General features: G+C 42.4%; 2 protein-coding genes across 7 annotated transcripts in view; both read left to right on the top strand.

Moving 5' to 3' along the window:
- PDCD5 (programmed cell death 5) overlaps positions 1-20,475 on the top strand; it is a 1,006,786-nt gene that overhangs the window by 828,477 nt on the left and 157,834 nt on the right. The gene's annotated exons all lie outside the window — the stretch shown is intronic.
- The window catches only part of DPY19L3 (dpy-19 like C-mannosyltransferase 3), a 75,231-nt gene that overhangs the window by 4,414 nt on the left and 50,342 nt on the right, over positions 1-20,475 (top strand). For all 3 annotated transcript variants that reach the window (XM_050771986.1, XM_050771987.1, XM_050771985.1), the window contains exons 3-4: positions 1,126-1,259; positions 18,901-18,991. In XM_050771986.1, the coding sequence (XP_050627943.1) occupies positions 1,126-1,259; positions 18,901-18,991 (225 nt within the window). The remainder of the gene's footprint in view (positions 1-1,125; positions 1,260-18,900; positions 18,992-20,475) is intronic.

The following is a 20,475-nucleotide window of genomic DNA, read 5'->3' as shown; positions in this document are numbered from 1 at the left end:
AGCTGTCAAATTGGCCAAGATTTTTAGAAGTATAACTCACAGTTTTGATTTGCATTTCTTTAACATTAATGAATTTGAACATCTTCAGTCTATTATTATTGGCCACTTTTTTCTATTGTACATTGCCTGTTCATGTCCTTTATCTTTTTCCTACTGCAGTATTCATCTTGACAGGACAATAAATTGTCCTGAAATAAAATAAATTGTCCTGAAAGTATTCATCTTATATTAAGGGTATTTAAGCTTTCTTATATGTGCTATCCATATTTTTCCTAGTTTATATGTCCTTTAACTGGAGTTATGTTGGATTATTTATTCTGTAAGTTTTTTCCCGCCAGAGCATTCCTGCAAAACCTGTGGGTTTTAAAAAAAAGTTTTAGGTAATCGGCCAGGTGCAGTGGCTCATGCCTATAATCCCAGCACTTTGGGAGCCCGAGGCGGGTGGATCACTTGAGGTCAAGAGTTCAAGACCAGCCTGGCCAACATGGTGAAACCCTGTATCTACTAAAAATACAAAAATTAGCCAGGCATAGTGGTGTGTGCCTGTTGTCCCAGCTACTCAGGAGACTGAGGTGGGAGAATTGCTTGAACCTAGGAGGCAGAGGTTGTAGTGAACCGAGATTGCTCCACTGCATTCCATCTTGGGCAACAGAGCAAGATCCTGTCTCAAAAAAAGAAAAAATTTTTTTTTAGGTAATTAAGTTTTTAAAATAGCTTTTAAAGAATAAACCACCGGTTGTACCTAGATCATCTAAAAGATCGATTGCGTCCTAGGCATGTAACACATTTAGTCATCCGTTTAACAGACTTCATAGTTAAATTATGGTTGTTAAAGTGTGCCAGACAGAGGTCCTCAGTATTAAAGATGAATAAGATAATATATTTGTCTTCAAGAAGCTCACATTGTAGTTGGCAGAACGCACACATGAACAGTTGGATATGGGGCAAAAGTTGTAATAGAATAAAACAGGTCTGTGGAATCAGAAAGGACCCTCTGTTGGAGACAGGAAAAGCTTTCCCAGTGACAGGCAGCTAGACTTAGCTTACTTGGTAATCTGAAGTAGAACTATTACATTCTAATTTTTTTGCTAACTTAGTTATTTATCTGTTCCATTTTTCCAAAAGGTTGTACCAGTAGAAGATTATGGAAGATTTTGTCATTGACAATTGGTGGAACCATTGCCCTTTGCATTGGACTTCTTACGTCTGTCTACCTTGCCACGTTACATGAAAATGATTTATGGTTTTCTAATATTAAGGTATGGAGTTTCTTTGACCATTGTATGATTCACTCAGTGGGGTCTCCAGTAGTAAGCCATGTGGATGAATGACCAAGGCAACACAGTTTTACCATAAAGAATCCAATCTCTAGAAAGGTTGAACTATAGAGTGAAAAGATTTTTGTGTTTATTATTTTAAAATAACATATCAGAATCTTTTTAAAAATATTTATTTATTTATTTATTTTTGAGGTGGAGTCTCACTCTGTCACCCAGGCTGGAGTGCAGTGACACAATCTTGGCTCACTGCAACCTCTGCCTCCCAGGTTCAGGTGATTCTTTTGGCTTAGCCTCCCGAGTAGCTGGGACTATAGGTGCGTGTCACCACATCCAGCTAATTTTTGTATTTTTACTAGAGACGGGGTTTCACCATGTTGGCCAGGCTGGTCTCGAACTCCTGACCTTGTGATCCGCCTGCCTCTGCTTCCCAGCGTGCTGGGATTACAGGCATGAGCCACCACGCCCAGCCAGAATCTTTATTTTTAATTTTTTGAGATAGGTTATTGCTTTGTCACCCAGGCTAGGATGCAGTGGTGCAAACATGGCTCACTGCAGCCTCAGCCTCCTGGGCTCAAGCGAGTATCCTGCCATTGCTTCCTGTGTCGCTGGGACCACAGGCATGCACCACCTCGCCAAGCTAATTTTTTGATTTTTTTGTAGACAGGGTCTCACTTTGTTGCCCATGCTGGTCTCAAACTCCTGGGCTCAAGTGATCCTACTGCCTCGGTATTCCAAAACATGAGAATGAGCCACAGCACCCAGCCCAGGATTTTTCTAATCAAATGAGTTTTTTCTTTTTCATTAAATTATTCTATTTATTTAGCAGTTACTCTAAATTAGTATTATTCAAGTTATAGATTGTGAAATTAGTGCAGTAGGTCATGAGTAACATTTTTCTTAATGAAATCAAAAAGAAGAGAATACTATCACATCTAGTAGAGTTGAGGATTGTTTTGTGAAACTTTTAATTATATATATATGTGTGCACAAACTGGGTTACAGTATACAAGGTACTTCTCTTTTTTTTCTTATTGGCTACAACAGGAAAAAAACCAACCAACCAACCAACAAACAAAAAACCGAAAAAGAAATAAAAAAGCCACTGCTTTAAATCATGAGCTCCATAGAGGGTCCTCAGCATGTTCATGCCTATCTAATACTCTGTGCAAGTGGTTTTGCAGGGCATAGGGCGATGTGGAACCTATGATATTTCCAGGGAAAGGAGCAGTAATTTTAATCCGATTTGCAAGAGGGTCAGCCGGGCATCACGCCTGTAATATCAGCACTTTGGGAGGTCAAGGTGGGTGGATCACTTGAAGTCAGGAGTTCAAGACCAGCCTGGCCAACATGGTGAAACCCCATCTCTACTAAAAACACAAAAATGAGCCAGGCACGATGACATACACCTGTAATCTCAGCTGCTCAGGAGGCTGAGGCACAAGAATCACTTGAACTCGGGAGGAAGAGGTTGTGGTGAGCCGAGATCACACCACTGCACTCCAGCCTGGGTAACAGAGTGAGACTCTGTCTCAAAAAAAAAAAAAAGTTGGGAGGGTGGTCTGTGACTCTTTAAACACGTTTCCTTGTTTTCTTTTTTTTTTTTTTTTTTTTTTTTTTTTTTTGAGACGGAGTCTCACTCTGTCGCCCGGGCTGGAGTGCAGTGGCCGGATCTCAGCTCACTGCAAGCTCCGCCTCCGGGTTTATGCCATTCTCCTGCCTCAGCCTCCCGAGTAGCTGGGACTACAGGCGCCCGCCAACTCACCCGGCTAGTTTTTTGTATTTTTTAGTAGAGACGGGGTTTCACCGTATTAGCCAGGATGGTCTCGATCTCCTGACTTCGTGATCCACCCGTCTCGGCCTCCCAAAGTGCTGGGATTACAGGCGTGAGCCACCGCGCCCAGCCATGTTTCCTTGTTTTCTTTCTCTCTCTCTTTTTCAGCATTTCTAGAACTCCTCTTGGCATTGTTTTCAGAACTCGTATATAACTTACATGTGGAAATTTACATCCAAATATACCTTATTTTTAAATCTAATATGTCATGCTCTTAAACTGTGGTGTCTGATGATTAGTTGCTTGTAAAGGTAAACAAACACCGTCAAAGCCAAAGATGTATATCTGTAAGAAAGTTCAAAAGAAGTGACTGATGTAGGATCTAAAGACATTTTCCAAAGAAAGTTTTCCAAAACATTTTGAGCTTTGGTTCTCTTACTGGAATGAGCCTCCAAAGGAGATTGCTTTGATGAGAAATCTAGTTCATAAGAATAACTTCTAGTGTGTTTATTTTTAAACCTGCTGTGTTACTTTATGGGAACAGTATATATATCTTTATATAAATTACCATAGTACCAAAGAAGAATAATTCTTATCCTTCGGTGACAGTAGGTAGTTCTTCTTGTCAGAAGAATTTTACCCGTTTATCTATCTTTTTTTGGGAGGAGCTGGGGCGGACAGGGTCTTTCTTTGTCACCCAGGCTGGAGTGCAGTGGCGCAATCACAGCTCGCTGCGGCCCCAGCCTCCTGGGCTGAAGCATTACTCTGACCTCAGCCTCCCAAGTAACTGGTGCATGTCACTATTCCCAGCTAATTATTTAATTTTTTGTAGAGATGGGCCTACTGTGTTGCCCAGGCTGTTCTCAAACTCCTGGACTCAAGCAATCCTCCTGCGTTGGCCTCCCAACGTGTTGGGATTGCAGGTGTGAGCCACTATGCCCTGCCTATCTCTTTAAAATGGAATGCTGGCAGGGCGTGGTGGATCACTTGAGGTCAGGAGTTTGAGACCAGCCTGGCCAACATGGTGAAACACTGTCTCTACTAAAAATACAAAAGAAATTAGCCAGGCATGGTGGCGCATGCCTGTATTTCCAGCTACCCAGGAGGCTGAGGCAGGAGAATTGCTTGAACCCAGGAGGCAGAGGTTGCAGTGAACTGAGATCGTGCCACTGCACTCCAGCCTGTGTGACAGAGCAAGACTTCATCTCAAAAAAAAAGTGCTTATAAAGCGATTACCTCGAATTAAACCATGTAGTGCTTATATATTAACATAAGTATTTTGAAAAAAGACTGAAATATCCCCGTGTGAGCAGATAGCTCAAATTAAATGCTAACAACAGTGTAGCAAGGAGACATGTTGAAAGAGATCATATAACTTAATTATAAACTATTAAGTGTAGCTCTTTAATGTAAAACTTGTAACTAGCCTTGCTGGTTTCCTTAAATAAATATACCCCATCATCGAGAAATTTGAACACCCTTGGTTTTTCTCTCTTTACTTTCACTGGGTTAAGGAAGTTCTGGTTTCACCTAGTATTTACTGAGCTCCTGTTCCGTGGGTAACATTGAGTTAAACACTCTGGAGAACATGGAAGGAATAACACAGATTTCTGAATTTGCCAGCAGATTTTCCAGTATAGTAAATGAATTGAGTAAGTATATATTAAGCACCTACAGTATGCCAGCAGGCACTGTGCTTAGTGGTAGCAGTATCACTGAATAAGACAAGGCCGTGCCCCCAAGGAACTTACACTCTTGAGAAGGAAACAGGTGAGTATCCAGACAATTACAGGACATCCACACTCAGTGCTAGGATGGGGTGAGATAGAGAGCACTGTGGGAGCACATAGGAGGGGGAGCCTAACCTCATTTTGGAAGATCAGGGAAGCTTTTCTAGAGGAAATGATGGTTAAATAGACCTGAAGGAGGAGTAAGAGTTAACCAGGCAAGCTGGGGAGGAAAGATGAGTGTCCTAGAAGAGGGACACGTGCAGAAAATTGAAGAGGCAAGAGAGCCTGGTATGTGAAGCATTGCCAGTAGTTTAGCCTGGCTAGAGAGTAGAAGGGGAGAAGGGATGTACTGGGAATGGTAAACAGAGGCCAGATAATAAAGGGTCTGTCTTCTCTGTCTCGAAGATAGAACTCTCTCTGAATGTATTATAGTAGTGAGCCATATTTTTAGTGAGGCAGCGATGTCATCGTATTGGTGTTTCAGAAAGTTGCCTCAGGCTATGATGTGGAAAATGGATTTGGGGAGAGCAAAACTAAAGTCAGGAAACTGCTAAGATAATCCAATTCAGTGGATTCAGTAATATTTATCGCATTCACATATTCAGTAAGTGAATATCTTCTGTGTGCCAGACACTTTTCTAGGCTTTGGGAATAAAACATTGAATACGACATAGAACTCGATTAGGATGAAAAGGGGAAAAATCAGAAAGAAAATGAAAATGAATCCTGTGGTGAAAGTCACACGGGATGATGAGATAGTCACTAGAAGGCTACTTGGAATAGGAAAGTAAAGCAGACCACTTTGAGGACATGTAAACCAAAACCTACATGATATTATAGAAGGAACCAGCCAAGCTAAGATCTGCGAGAACGTTCTAGGCAGAGGAAACAGCAAGCCAAAAGTCTGTAAGGTAGGAATGAACTTGGCAAATCCAGGATCAGAGAGAAGGTGCATGTGGCCAGAATTTTATGAGCAATGAGGAGAAGGTACAAGAGAGGAGAAGAACAGATCACATAGGGCTTTGAGGCTGCAGAAGAGTTGCAGAGACGTGAACCGAAGTCAGAGCTTTTTAGGAAGTGGACTTGGAGGGATGTCTTGATTCATTGTGTAGAAGTTCGTTGAGAGGGAACAGTTGAGAGGGAACCTCGGTCCAAGCTGCCTGGTGTGCTTAGCAGCGGGGTGGATGGATGGACATGCCATTTACTGTGACAGTGAGCACCGGGAGGAGCAGAGCTGGAGGGTTGGAGTTCTGATACCAGCTACCCACCATTAGGCCAAACTTCACAGGATGAGAGTACAGCTCTCTACAAAAATGCCTTCGTTTCACACACCAGTGCAAGTTTGGGCCCCCCCACCCCCAGACAACCCTCACTTCTGACCAGCTGGCTACAAATTCTGAGGTTCCCACCACCCGCTCAGGTTCAACAGTTCACTAGAACAACTCACAGAATTCAGGAAAGTGCTGTATTATGACTACAGATTTGTTATAGCAAAAGATTACAAATCAGAACCAGCCAAAGGGAGTGACACATGCAGTCAAGTCTTCGAGGGTCCCTTTGGAAGCTTTCATTATCTTTTCCCCGTGGAGTCAGGCCCATTACCCTCCTGGCACATCAGTGTGTTACACTATGTGGAGCCAACCAAAGAAGCTCCCCTGAGTTCCGGTGTCTAGTTTTTATTGAGGTTTCATTATGTGGGCACGATTGATTGAATTATTGCCCACAAGGCTGGACACAATCTCCAGCCCTTTTCTTCTCCTTAGAGGTTGGGCTGCTAGCATATGGCTCAAAGCCCTGACTCTCAGGCCACATGGTTGAGTGTTCTGGCATGGCCAACCCCAATCCTGAGTCATCTCCTTAACACAAATTAGGAGCTCACCCTGTCACCTGCTAGCACAGGCTCTCAGATGAGGTCTGAAGAACCTACCATGAATAACAAAGACACTCTCATCACTTAAAGTTCCAAGGATTTAGAGCGTATCTTCCAGGAACTGGGGACAAACAGCAGCCAGATTCTTTATTCCTGGAGCGTAGAGTTTTGATATGGTTTGGCTGTGTCCCCACCCAAATCTCATCTTTAATTGTGGTTCCCATAATTCCCACATGTCGTGGGAGGGACCCAGTGGGAGGTAATTGAATTATGGGGGCGGGCCTTTCCTGTGCTGCTCTCGTGATAGTGAATAAGTCTCACGAGATCTGTTGGTTTTATTTATTTATTTTAATTTTTTTTTTTTGAGACAGAGTCTCGCTCTGTCGTCCAGACTGGAGTGCGGTGGCACAATCTCGGATCACTGCAACCTCCACCTCCTGGGTTTAAGCGATTGATTCTCCTGCCTCAGCCTCCTGAGTAGCTGAGATTACAGGTGCGTGCTACCACGCCTGGCTAATTTTTGTATTTTTAGTAGAGATGGGTTTCACTATGTTGGTCAGGCTAATCTTGAACTCCTGACCTCGTGATCTGCCCACTTTGGCCTCCCAAAGGGCTGGAATTACAGGTGTGAGCCACCACGCCTGGCCAGATCTGCCTGCCACCGTGTAAGACTTGACTTTGCTCCTCATTCACATTCTTCCATGATTGTGAGACCTCTCCAGCCACGTGGAACTGTGACTCCAGTAAACCTCTTTCCTTTGTAAATTACCCAGTCTCAGTTATGTCTATTAGCAGAGTGAGGAATGGACTAATACAAGGTTACCTCCCCGTAACCAGGGACAGAGGCCAGCCAATTTTTTTCTTGCACAGGAGGCAAGGCAGGGAACAACGAGCTGAGGTTTGACTATGTTGTGAGGCACTTTTAAAGCAGTCCACACAGAAATATGGAGTAAAGGGAGCTAGACTTACGGGGCTGAAGGCAGGAGTTCCGTCTGTGTTGGAAATGGGCATTTTCATATTACCATCTTGTAGATGTGTGGGTGAGATTGTTTCAGGAGTGTGTAAAATGAGAAAGGAAAGAGAACCTGGGCCAGTTTCTGTCTGTGCCTCAGATACCATCTGGGAAGCTATAAAACAGGCACTTTTCCCCACCCACCACGCTTGTCCTCTGAAACTTACAATTGAGCTCAGAGTCTTATTCAATTTTTTTCCTTTGTGTTGAAGCAGTAGTCCATGGCACACATTTTGGTTTGTTTCCTATATCACAAGAAGAATCCTCCAATGTTAGAACCATTTCTCAAACCTGTTAATACCTCTGCGTAGGCATTTGGTTTAGTGTTTTGTTTAGATTCTCTAGATCAGCATTGTCCAATAGGACTATAGTGAAGGAAATGTTCAGTCTATGCACTGTCTAGTACAGTGGGCACATGTGGCTGCTGAACACTTGAAATGGGGTAGTACAACTCAGGAACTCAATTTTTTTTAATTAATCTGATTTAATTTTTAAATATGTACATATTTTCTGTCAATAAACAATTAGAAATTATAAATATCACTGAACAAAGACCTTATTGACCAAAGAAAAACTCATTTTTAGAGTGTATATTCCTTTATAAATCTCCTCTAATTTATACCATTTCTATATTGGGGAATTATTTGAGAAGAGTAAATCTGTTTTCCTTTCGTGTTCCTACCTCATCAAAATTAGGTAGTGTTTAATGAAAATACTTTGATGTTATTTTTTAACATTTTGAAGTAGTTGTAATTATTCAGAGAGTAAAAGTGTTGCTTATATAATAGACAAGTCATACATTGAATTTATGCATTCAAAATTATTTTTAAATGCTTGTTGTATTGTTTGTATGTGAAAAGTGGAAACCCTGAAATAGCAACTGGAAAGTTAAAGGAAAAGATACTAGTTTTACATGGTCTTAGAAAATACATATCTAGTATCCTTTCTCAGCATATTTTTGAAATTTTAAGTTATTTTTCTGTTGTCTTAATGCTGGGAAATTGAAAGTATTCAAGATTTTTTAAAATACCGTTTATTGAATGTCTGTTACATGCTTGGAACTATTTGGGGGCATTTTAATACATACTGTATTTATTTGTACCTATTTTTTGAGACAGGTTCTCACTCTATCACTCAGGCAGTGGCACAATCAAGGTCACTGCAACCTTGAACTCCTGGGCTCAAGCAATCCACCCACCTCAGCCTCCCAAGTGGCACCGGCTAATTTTTTCATTTTTTGTAGAGACAGAGTCTCACTTTGTTGCCCAGGCTGTTCTTGAACTCTTCACCTCAAGCAAGCCTCCCACCTGGGCCTCCCAAAGTGCTGGGATTATAGGTGTGAGCCACAATGCCCGACCTACATATTTGTGTAATCTGCCTATCTTTAGAGCCCAAACACTAACTCTAAATTGTCCTTTCAGTGCAACCAGCTTTTTTACTGCCCTTTATTGTAAACAGAAACAAAAAGTAAACCACCCCCTGCCTTTTTTTTTTTTTTTTTTTTTTTTTTGAGACAGTCTTGCTCTGTCACCCAGGCTGGAGTGCAGTGGCACGATTTTGGCTCACTGCATCCTCCGCCTCCTGGGTTCAAGCGGTTCTCCTGCCGCAGCCTCCCAAGTAGCTGGGATTACAGGCAGGCGCCACCGTGCCCGGCTAATTTTTGTATTTTTAGTGGAGACGGGGTTTCACCATGTTGGCCAGGATGGTCTCGATCTCTTGACCTCGTGATCCGCCCACCTCAAATTCCCAAAGTGCTGGGATTACAGGCATGAGCCACCATGTGCAGCTAGTGAAAGCCCATTTTCTTTTTTTTTTTTTTTTTTTTTTTTTTTTTTTTGAGACAGAGTCTCGCTCTGCCGCCCAGGCTGGAGTGCAGTGGCCGGATCTCAGCTCACTGCAAGCTCCGCCTCCCGGGTTTACGCCATTCTCCTGCCTCAGCCTCCCGAGTAGCTGGGACTACAGGCGCCCGCCACCTCGCCCGGCTAGTTTTTTGTATTTTTTAGTAGAGACGGGGTTTCACCATGTTAGCCAGGATGGTCTCGATCTCCCGACCTCGTGATCCGCCCGTCTCGGCCTCCCAAAGTGCTGGGATTACAGGCTTGAGCCACCGCGCCCGGCCGTGAAAGCCCATTTTCTTACTTGGTGTTCTGCCCTTATGGTGCCTGGCACGTCATCAGTGCTAAGTAGCTTTCAGTATTCTGCAGTAGAGTCCACTGCTGGTGCTGAGGGTATGGGGTAGGCAGAGGAAAAGGGGAGGCACTGGCTGCTGTGAAGGATCTGGATGGGAACTAGAACCAAAGGATATGACTTCCAGAGCTTGCCTTCGAGGATACGATATGGTTAGTCCTGGCAGTTACAGGAGCCAGTGGATGCATTTTAAGTGATTTTTGTTTAGTGGTTTTGTTTTTTATTGTGGTTGTTGTTGAGATGGAGTCTCACTCTGTCGCCCAGGCTGGAGTACAGTAGTGTAGTCTTGACTCACTGCAACCTTCGCCTCCCGAATTCAAGTGATTCTCCTGCCTCAGCCTCCTGAGTAGAGTAGCTGGGATTACAGGTGCGCACCACCACGCCCAGCTAATTTTTGTATTTTTTAGTAGAGACGAAGTTTTGCCATGTTGGTCAGGCTGGTCTCGAACTCCTGACCTCAGGTGTTCCGCCCATCTTGGCCTCTCAGAGTGCTGGGATTACAAGCGTGAGCCACCACGCCCTGCCATGTATTTGATAGATCTGTATAGCCTTCCTTTTTATTTTCTGAGTGTGTATTTTTTTTTAATTATTGAAACTATGTTGTAACAATAATGACAAAATTTTAAATGAAAAAATTACTTAATATTCATTACCCTTAACAAAAAGCAGTTTTCATTTTTCCCTTCTATTCTTCCTCCTAAGTGCCTAAATATTTTACTTATTTATGACCCGAGTATAGCTAGTTTTTATAATCTACCTTATCTGCTGTTACATCCTATGCTTTTTCCATGTATACATTTTCACAAAACTTTTGTAATTACGTAAGTAGTTATGGTTTTATAATTTAATATTTTTGAAGTTTCTATACTCTTGATTATTCCACCATTTTCATGCTCCCAACTTTGGATAGTTAGATTGTTTATAATACTACAGTTAAATTCCTAACATGGCTTACTTATTCTCACTTTAAAGTGGCAATGTAGTGGTTATCAGTTCCTTCTTTCTTGGAATTCCCTCAGAGCAATTAAGGAATGTGAAAAATAGATAATCAAGTTCCAACTTTGATCAAGGGGGCTGCTAAATCCAGTGGCACTCAGAAAGATGCTGAGAGAAGAGTCTGCGGCCAGGCATGGTGGCTCATGCCTGTAATCCCAGCACTTTGGGAGGCCAAGGCGGGCACATCACTTGAGCCCAGGAGTTCAAGACCAGCCTGGCCAACATGGCAAAACCCTGTCTCTGCTAAAAATACAAAAATTAGCCAGGCGTGGTGGTGCACTCCTGTAATCCCAGCTGAAGCAGGAGAATCGCTTGAACCTGGGCGGGAAAGGTTGCAGTGAACCAAGATTGCGCCACTGCACTGCAGCCTGGGTGACAAAGCGAGACTTCATCTCAAAAAAAAAAAAGAAAGAGGAGTCTGCAAGCTGCAGGGGTCAGATAAAGTGAGTAAAGCATCGTCCTCCAAAGTTAGTGGCATCTCCTTAGGGGTAAAACCAACAGTTCCTTGAGTAGGAACATGGGATGAGTGTGCAGGCTATAGTGGCAGCAGCTCTCTTGGATCCACTCTGCTATGAAGAACAGCACGCTACACAGGCCGGCCAGAAGGAGTGATCACAGAGACAAGCCATATTTGTAAGAGATGGGATTTAAGAGGACAGTAATGAAGGGAGGCAACCTGCATTTTGAAGATCCCCAAAGCTATCAAGTTCTGTTGACTAAAATGAGGAAAAGACTAAATAACTCACCCTTGTAAAACACCCTATATAATGAAAAATCTTGCTGACCTGAGCTTTGTGCCCAGCCTCGCCCCCACATGAACTTCCTGCAAGTAGCTTGTGTGGTAAGAACTTGCCACATTCAAAGGCTGGGTGCGGTGGCTCAAGCCTGTAATCCCAGCACTTTGGGAGGCCGAGACGGGCGGATCACGAGGTCAGGAGATCGAGACCATCCTGGCTAACACAGTGAAACCCCGTCTCTACTAAAAAATACAAAAAATTAGCCGGGCGAGGTGGCAGGCGCCTGTAGTCCCAGCTACTCGGGAGGCTGAGGCAGGAGAATGGCGTATACCCGGGAGGCGGAGCTTGCAGTGAGCTGAGATCCAGACACTGCACTCCAGCCTGGGCGACAGAGCGAGACTCCGTCTCAAAAAAAAAAAAAAAAAAAAAAAAGAACTTGCCACATTCAGACATAACTGATAAGGAAGGAACTGGGACAAGATTGTCCAGTGATACCGCAACAAAAAAGGGAAGAGAACAACAAGTAGACATCATTGATGAAGAACAGTCCTCAGAAGAATTTTACGGTGGAGATGTGGAGGTTGTAACCACACATGTCACATTAAAAGGTAATCATTTGCCACTGTGGAAGATGCATACAAAGGAGAAGCGTAAGAAGCTGTGTACCTTCTTCAAGGGGGAACAGGAAGAGAACAAAAGGAAGTGAAACATGAACTGGCAGACTTTAGACAAGAAATAGAATTACAAGGTAGAATCATTGTAGAAATTATGACCATCTCGGATGCACCATACAGGAGACTAGAATCTGCAGAATGTACAGAAAGAGCAATGTTGGACAGGACTGAGAGAGGTCAACAAAATGAAAGGAAGATTGAATAAAGTGACAGTATGAGAAAGCAAGTGACAATTGAGGACAAAGAGCAGCAAGCATGCATCATTTGTGTCCCAAAAAAAGAGAACCAGAACAATAAATCAGGAAAACAAAACAAAACAAAAAAGCACGTGTTTAAAGATGTAATTCAAGGAAACTTTCCAAAAATAAAAGGAAATTTGAATCTAGTAATTGAAGGGGCAGAGCAGGTTCCGGGATAAATTGGCCTAGAAAAATCATTAGCAGGATAGAGTTCTCTGAAGTTGCTGGACTTAAATATATAAAGAAACCTTTGGACATTCTAGACAAAAAGATCAAGTTACCAATAAGGAGAAACAAAGGTCAACCTGGCATTCAGGTTCTCCACAGTAACGTCTAATGGTCAGAGACCATGAATGATGCCTAGAAAGTAGGGCCGGGTGTGGTGGCTCACGCCTGTAATCCCAGCACTTTGGGAGGCTGAGGTGGGCGGATCACAAGGTCAGGAGATCGAGACCATCCCGTCCTGGCTCACACAGTGAAACCCTGTCTCTACTAAAAATACAAAAAACTAGCCGGGTGTGGTGGCAGGCGCCTGTAGTCCCAGCTACTCGGGAGGCTGAGGCAGGAGAATGGCGTAAACCTGGGAGGCGGAGCTTGGAGTGAGCCCAGATCGCGCCACTGCACTCCAGCCTGGGCAACAGAGCAAGACTCCGTCTCAAAAAAAAAAAAAAAACAACAAAAAAAGAAAATGCTCAAGTAAGAGAAAGTGATTTACACGTTTTAACCCAGTCATTCCATTGCATATAAAGACAGCATACAGGCCGGGCGCGGTGGCTCAAGCCTGTAATCCCAGCACTTTGGGAGGCCGAGACCGGCGGATCACGAGGTCAGGAGATCGAGACCATCCTGGCTAACACGGTGAAACCCCATCTCTACTAAAAAAATACAAAAAACTAGCCGGGTGATGGTGGAGGCTGTGGCAGGGCGCCTGTGGTCCCAGCTACTCGGGAGGCTGAGGCAGGAGAATGGCGTAAACCCGGGAGGCGGAGCTTGCAGTGAGCTGAGATCCGGCCACTGCACTCCAGCCTGGGCGACAGAGCCAGACTCCGTCTCACCACTGCACTCCGGCCTGGGTGACAGAAAAAAAAAAAAAAAAGAAAAGAATAGATAGGGTTAATCCACACAATACTAGCACAGTAGTGCTAAGACTGCTGATTGCCTGAGTGTGGGCCCAGTGGAAGAACTGTCGCTTCAGCAGCAGACTGCCCTCCTCACAAGCCCTGCTTGGCACTTCTCACATGCCACGGCTTTAATCAACTCTAGGGCAAGAATCATTCCCCTCTAACAGATGGACATGAATTTAACCAGACAATAAACCATGTATGTGCCATAAATATGTTTGCTGAGGGCATGATTCCCAGTACAGAACTTTAAGAACAGCTGTCTTATGGGCTACTATTTCTTGGTGAGATGATTTGTTAACCTCATTCTGAAACAGATTACATTTATAAAGTTAATTTTTCGGTGGCTTCCCCACTACTAACAGTCTAATTATTTTGGGGGACAATTTTTGTAAACAAAATTTTTTTTTTTTTTTCCTGAGACAAGAGTCTCACTCCATCACCCAGGCTGCAGTGCAGTGCCGGGATCTCAGCTGACTGCACCTTCCACCTCCCAGGTTCAAGCAATTCTCATGCCTCAGCCTCCCAAGTAGCTGGAATTACAGACATGCGCCACAATGCCCGGATAATTTTTGTATTTTTAGTAAAGGCAGGGTTTTGCCATGTTGGCCAGGCTCATCTCAAACTCCTGACCTCAAGTGATCTGCCCACCTTGACTTCCCCAAGTGAGTGGTGGATCTTGCACTGAGTAGCCTCGACCTCAGTGATTCTCCCACTGCAACCCCACGAGTAGCTGGAACTACAGGTGCATGCCATGTGCCCAGCTAATTTTTTATATTTTTGCAGATTGGGTTTTTGCCATGAGCCAGTCCTGCGTAATCCACCTGGCCTGTAAACAGAACTTTTTTACATGAGTTGTTTTTTTTTTTTTTTAAAGCAGGGTGAGGAAGACTTTATTCAAGACCATCGTGATAGCTGTAGGGACCGCTGCAACAAGGTCTTGCAGTGGTGGAGAGAGATTGTACTCAACTCCTAGTATAGCATGGGTGAGTAGGAATGGGCAGCCAAGGAGCGGGGTGGGGTCAGTGGCTGGGAAATGAGTAAGAGGAACCACTGGGGTGCGGGAGATTCTGGCTCAACCAGGCTTAGAGGATTCTTGCTAAAGGCAGGCCAGGGTGACCAGACATTATGTGGGGGATCTATTTACGTGAGATTTTTTAAAAGCTAATTTGATGTTTCCTTTCCACATTGGGTGTCGTTTGTCTCAAAGGACTCTTTAGCCTTTGGGCATTGCCAGCAACTTATCTGAGTGCCTGTGGGGAATGTGATGAGTCATTGTGAGCAGTCATTTTATTTTCCTTTTGTACTTCTGTTAAGTTACTATATACACTGTTACTTCAGTGGTTTTAAGTACCATTGTGGTACTTAAACCATGTGGTTTTTTGTTTGTTTGTTTTGTTTTGTTTTTGAGACAGAGTCTCACTCTGTCTCCCAGGCTGGAGTGCTGTGGCGTGATCTCGGCTCACTGCAACCTCTGCCCTCCGAGTTCAAGTGATTCTCTTGCCTCAGCCTCCCGAGTAGCTGGGATTGCAGGTGCCTGCCACCACGCCCAGCTGATTTTTTGTATTTTTAGTAGAGACGGGGTTTCACCATGTTAGCCAGGCTGGTCTTGAACTCCTGACCTCATGATCCACCTGCCTTGGCCTCCCAAAGTACTGGGATTACAGGCATGAGCCACCGTGCCTGGCCAGCTGTACAGTTCTTTATAAATACAAATCTTTTGTCTTTCTACTACTTTCTGTCATTATCTTTGAAGATGTTTTCGTTCTGTCAACATTGCATTCCCCATGGAACCTGTGCAAATTGAAATATGAAGTATTTGTTCGTTTTGCATTCTTTAGAGGATAACTACTATTGGTGTATATTTTCACGGGTGTGATCTACCAAGCGAAGTATAAATTGCCATAAAACTGGAAAAGTGTTTGAATGAGTGAAGCAGATGTTCTGTTAGCATGAAGCAGATGTAAAACTTGCAAGTGTCTGTCTAATAAAGTATAGCATTTGGTTCTATACAGCTGGTGCCAGATTACCAATTAATCATGTTTGAATGCATTTTTACTAATTAGGTCCTCCTCTGTTCTTTATGCATTCTGGCTATATTAAAGGGAGGGATGGGACACAAAAGCTTTCTACCTTTAGTACGTTGAGCAACGTTTTTTCTTATTCCCTAGTCTTTTATTCTTAGAACCATATAATTCACTCTTTCATTCTTTATTGGCTCTCCAGTTTGATTTGGGATGTAGGTGTGACATGAGGATTTTCATACTCCTCGAGTGCCTTTGAACACTTTAAGGAATCTAAAGAAAATAATGTAATTAATGTTGTTTTTCTTATTTGCATGGACAAAAGCTAGTATTTGCTCAGTTAACATCAATTCATAGCCTCTGTGGCTATTTGACTGAGTACATTCTAGAAACGAGTGATACCGGGTTGGGTTTATGTTCTTAAAAGCAATAGAGCACTTTTTCTCAAAGATAAAAAATGAGTGGGTTAACATAACTACCCAGAAGAATTGCCTTTACTGCTATGAAAGATACAACACAAATCACTCGCAATGAAAGTTAGAAAAGTTGTATCATTATGTATTAGCCTTTTTATAAAGCAAGTGTGTTATTGAAATTAAATTTTAGGCCCAGGCACTGTGGCTCCTGCCTGTAATCCCAGCACTTTGGGAGGCCATGGCAGGAGGATCACTTAAGCTCAGGAGTTCAAGACCAGCTTGGGCAACATGGCGAAACTGTACCTCTACAAAAAATACAAAAATTAGGCAGACATAGTGGCATGTGCCTGTAGTCCCAGCTACTTGGAAGCTAAGGCGAGAGGATCACTTGAGCCTGGCAGGCGAAGGCTACGATGAGCCGTGATCAGGCCACTGTACTCCAACCTGGGTGACAGAGTGAGACCCTGTCTCCAAAAAATAAATAAATTTCAGAACCTGATGGGCCTTTTTTTAAATGTTTGATTTCCTCAAGCATTTAAAACAAAATTTGTTTTCTGTGAAAGGAAGTTCAATATGTAAGGTTTGCTACCATACCTCTCATTTTTCTAAAAGGAGTTAGCAAACAATGATAAAAAGATTTAGAGGGTAGCAGAAATATATTAAATAAATAATTTCTAAGTCTGAAGATAATGGCATGAATGATTCTTATTTATTTATTTATTTATTGAGGCAGGGTCTTGCTCTATCATCCAGGCTGGAGTGGCTTGATCATGGCTACTGCAGCCTTAGCCTCCCAGTAGGCTGAGTCTCAATCAATCCTCCTTCCTTAACCTCCCCAGTACCTGGGAATTCAGGTACATGCCACTATGCCTGGCTAATTTTTTTTTTTTTTTTTTTTGGTAGAGACAGGGTTTTGCCATGTTTCCCAGGCTGGTCTTGAATTCCTGAGCTCAGGCAATCCACCCACTTTGGCTTCCCAAAGTGCAAGGCTGTAGGCGTGACCCACCGCACCCAGCCTGAGTAGTTCTTTTAATGAAATGTTTATTACCATATGAAAATTAGTTGGAGTTAGGGGAAAGCAAAATGAGCTAAAAGAAATTCATCAGCTGGAAAATGAGATGTTCAGTATTTATCACTTTCTCCCACTGGGTTTGTGGAATGTGGATCTGCTATAATATGGAAAAACATGGCTGGGTGCGGTGCCTTACACCTGTAATCCCAGCACTTTGGGAGGCCGAGGCGGACGGATCACCTGAGGTCAGGAGTTCAAGACCAGCCTGACCAATATGGAGAAACCCCTGTCTCTACTAAAAATACCAAATTAGCCGGGAGTGGTGGCACATGCCTATAATCGCAGTTACTAGGGAGGCTGAGGCAGGAGAATCGCTTGAACCTGGAAGTTGCAGGTTGCGGTGAGCCAAGATCACACCATTGCACTCCAGCCTGGGCAATAAGGGTGAAACTCCATCTCAAAAAAAAAAAGACAGATCGAATTATGTTTTAGACAATGTGTTACAGATTCTAGGACATGGTTTGTTTTGTTTTGTTTCGTTTTTAACACTGGTGTAAAAGAATCTCTAATGACATAGATAATAACTTTTTATTTATTTATGCTTTTACAGGTACAGGTTAAGTATCCCTCATCTGAAATGCTTGGGACCGGAAGTGTCTTGGATTTCAGATTTTGGGTTATTTGCATGTACCTAATGAGAAATCTTGGGGATAGGATTCAGGTGTAAACATGAAATTCGTTTATGTTTCATGTATACCTTATGCACATAGCCCGAAGGTGATTTTATACAATGTAGTTCGTAAGTTTGTGCATGAAACAAAGTTTGTAGATGCTGAACCATCAGAAAACAAAGGTGTCACTATCTCAACCATCCTAGTGGGCGATCTATGATTATTTGGCATCACCATTGTTCCTGACTCTGAATTTACATGCTACCTTTATAAGTAATCATTTTCTTATACTTATTCACACATAAGTACTTAACAATAAAAAATATGACATACCATCAGTACAGTGAAAAAAATAACACTTTCAGGGTAACTTGTGGCATCATTTTGGCTCTCAAAAAGTATCTGATTTTAAAGTATTTCATTTGGATTTCAGCTTTTCAGGTTAGGGCAGCTTAACCTATAGATAAAGTGTATCATCCAACAGTATTAATTGCGTTATTCCAGAAAGTCTTCAGTGTCATTATTGTCTATTGCTTCTATGTTTTATAGTAATAATTTAAATTTAATAAATGTATCTTGTAACTAAATTGGCTAATAGCTATTACTTTAGGTTTTCAGTTCTTCTAGGGTTGAATACTTATCTAAAAGCAGTTTAAATATTTCATATATCCATTTACCTGCATGAACCTCTTCCCACCAGGGTTACACTTGTCAGAGTAAAATTCATGTGTCTGCCTTATTTGACTACGAATGCCTTTTAATCTTAGAATAAAAAGAAAATGATGGATCTTATGTAATACTGGTAGCTTTTAGGTAGGTGTCTAATGCAATTATATTTCTTTTCATGTGGGAGATTTTTGTTTCTGCCATCCCTGTTTTGTGTGTCACTGATATTGCATAGGAATGATGATGTATTCTTTAAAAATTTTTTTAAGATTAAACATTCATTAAAGTAGAGAATAGTAGGACAGACTCCCATGTATCCCGCACTCAACTTTACCAATGATCAGCCTTCCATTCTTGTTTGCCAAAATTTTTTGAGATATATTTTCAGAGTTTTTTCTCTTTCAAGTTGCAGTTATATATCCTTTCTACAGGAATAATATGTATTTAAACCAAAACTAGGTCATGTAAACCCATAGGATCTAACTCTGTTTCAGGAAGTGGAGCGAGAAATCTCATTCAGAACGGAGTGTGGCTTGTATTACTCCTACTACAAGCAGATGCTGCAGGCTCCAACCCTCGTGCAAGGTAATTACAACTGATAGTTTCGTTTGGGGTCTTCTGCATTTTTTTCAATATTTTAGTCAGAAGTACTGTGTAGTAAAAACTACTTAAATGCTCTCTAGAACATGTGTAGCTTTTCCTTGTTAATGTCTAATCATTCCATGAAAATGTCTTTTTTGCTCTGGAAGAAGTTATGTAATACTTTATATAACCCTCCTCTCTTTGCCTTCCAGCTCTGTTCCATCCCAAAAGTAATACCTTTACAATTTCATGGTTTTGTTGCTGAATTTTCTCATGATCATTTTGGAAGAGGTCTTTGCAGGTGAAAGGAGTATTGTCTGAGAACAGAAGGCATTTTGGTAACACAAATAAAAATTACAGTTGTCTCTCTTGTCCCCAGTGCCCCCATTCATTCCTTTATTTCACAGTCGCCATTTTCCTGCATTTTTCCTTACCCTGAGTGGGTCAGACCCCACACTCTGCCTTTACTCTATCTAATGAAAGCCCCAACATGCATCTCTTCTACCTAATATATACTTGACAAGCTTAGCATGAGTGCCTGTGACAGAAAAACTGCTCTTTTATAGGCTTTATTTGGAGTCGGCTTTGACATTTTTGGTGGCAGTTATTCATAAATTAGTTGCAGTGGTATGATCATAGATCACTGCAGTCTCAATCTCCCAAGCTCAAGCAGTCCTCCTGCCTCAGCCTCCCAAGTAGCTGGGACTACGGGTGTGCACTACCACATTCGTTTTTTGTTTTGTTTTGTTTCTCTGTGGAGACGAAGTCTCACTATGTTGCCCAGGCTGGTCTCAAACTCCTGAGCTCAAGTGATCCTCCTGCCTCAGCCTCCCAGAGTGCTGGAATTATAGGCATGAGCCACTGCACCCAGCCCATAAGTGATGTTTTGTACTTGTAGTTTTATCACCTAGGAGACATGACATTTTGGTTATCTTTGGTTTTGTGCATAATGTGCCATAAAAATTAATGAGTTGGTCCCTGTGTTGATAGCCAGATTCATCCATAATAAGGGTAATTACTCACCAGCCCTTCACTGGTTTTAGCAGCCATTGATGATTATCGTCTGTAGTTCTTATTTCAGTTGGGATGCAAATTAGTGACCTTCTAATTCTGTCATTCCTCCTGTATTTATTAGTTGGAACTCTGTTATATAGAGAACCTTCTCATTGTTTGGCTACCTTGCGGTACAGTTTATACAAGAAAGGCAGGCTTAGTATTCATTTTTTCCCCATACAATCAAACCTCGTTATTCACAGATCGCATAGTTGCAAAATCATTTACTTCCTAAAATGTACTTATAACCTAAAATCAGTATTAATAGTGCTTTCACAGTCATTCATGGACATGTCCAGAGCAACATAGTCTCTGGCATACGTGTTTCCCACAGAGACTGAATGAGGTGACACTCTGCCTCCTTGTCTCAGCTCTCACACTGCAGTGTCCTTTTCAGAAAATCTCTTTTATGCCATGGCCTTTGCATTGTTTTG

This window comes from Macaca thibetana, chromosome 19 (assembly GCF_024542745.1).
Source record: "Macaca thibetana thibetana isolate TM-01 chromosome 19, ASM2454274v1, whole genome shotgun sequence".
Taxonomy (NCBI): domain Eukaryota; kingdom Metazoa; phylum Chordata; class Mammalia; order Primates; family Cercopithecidae; genus Macaca; species Macaca thibetana.
This window is presented reverse-complemented; position numbering and strand designations above follow the sequence as displayed.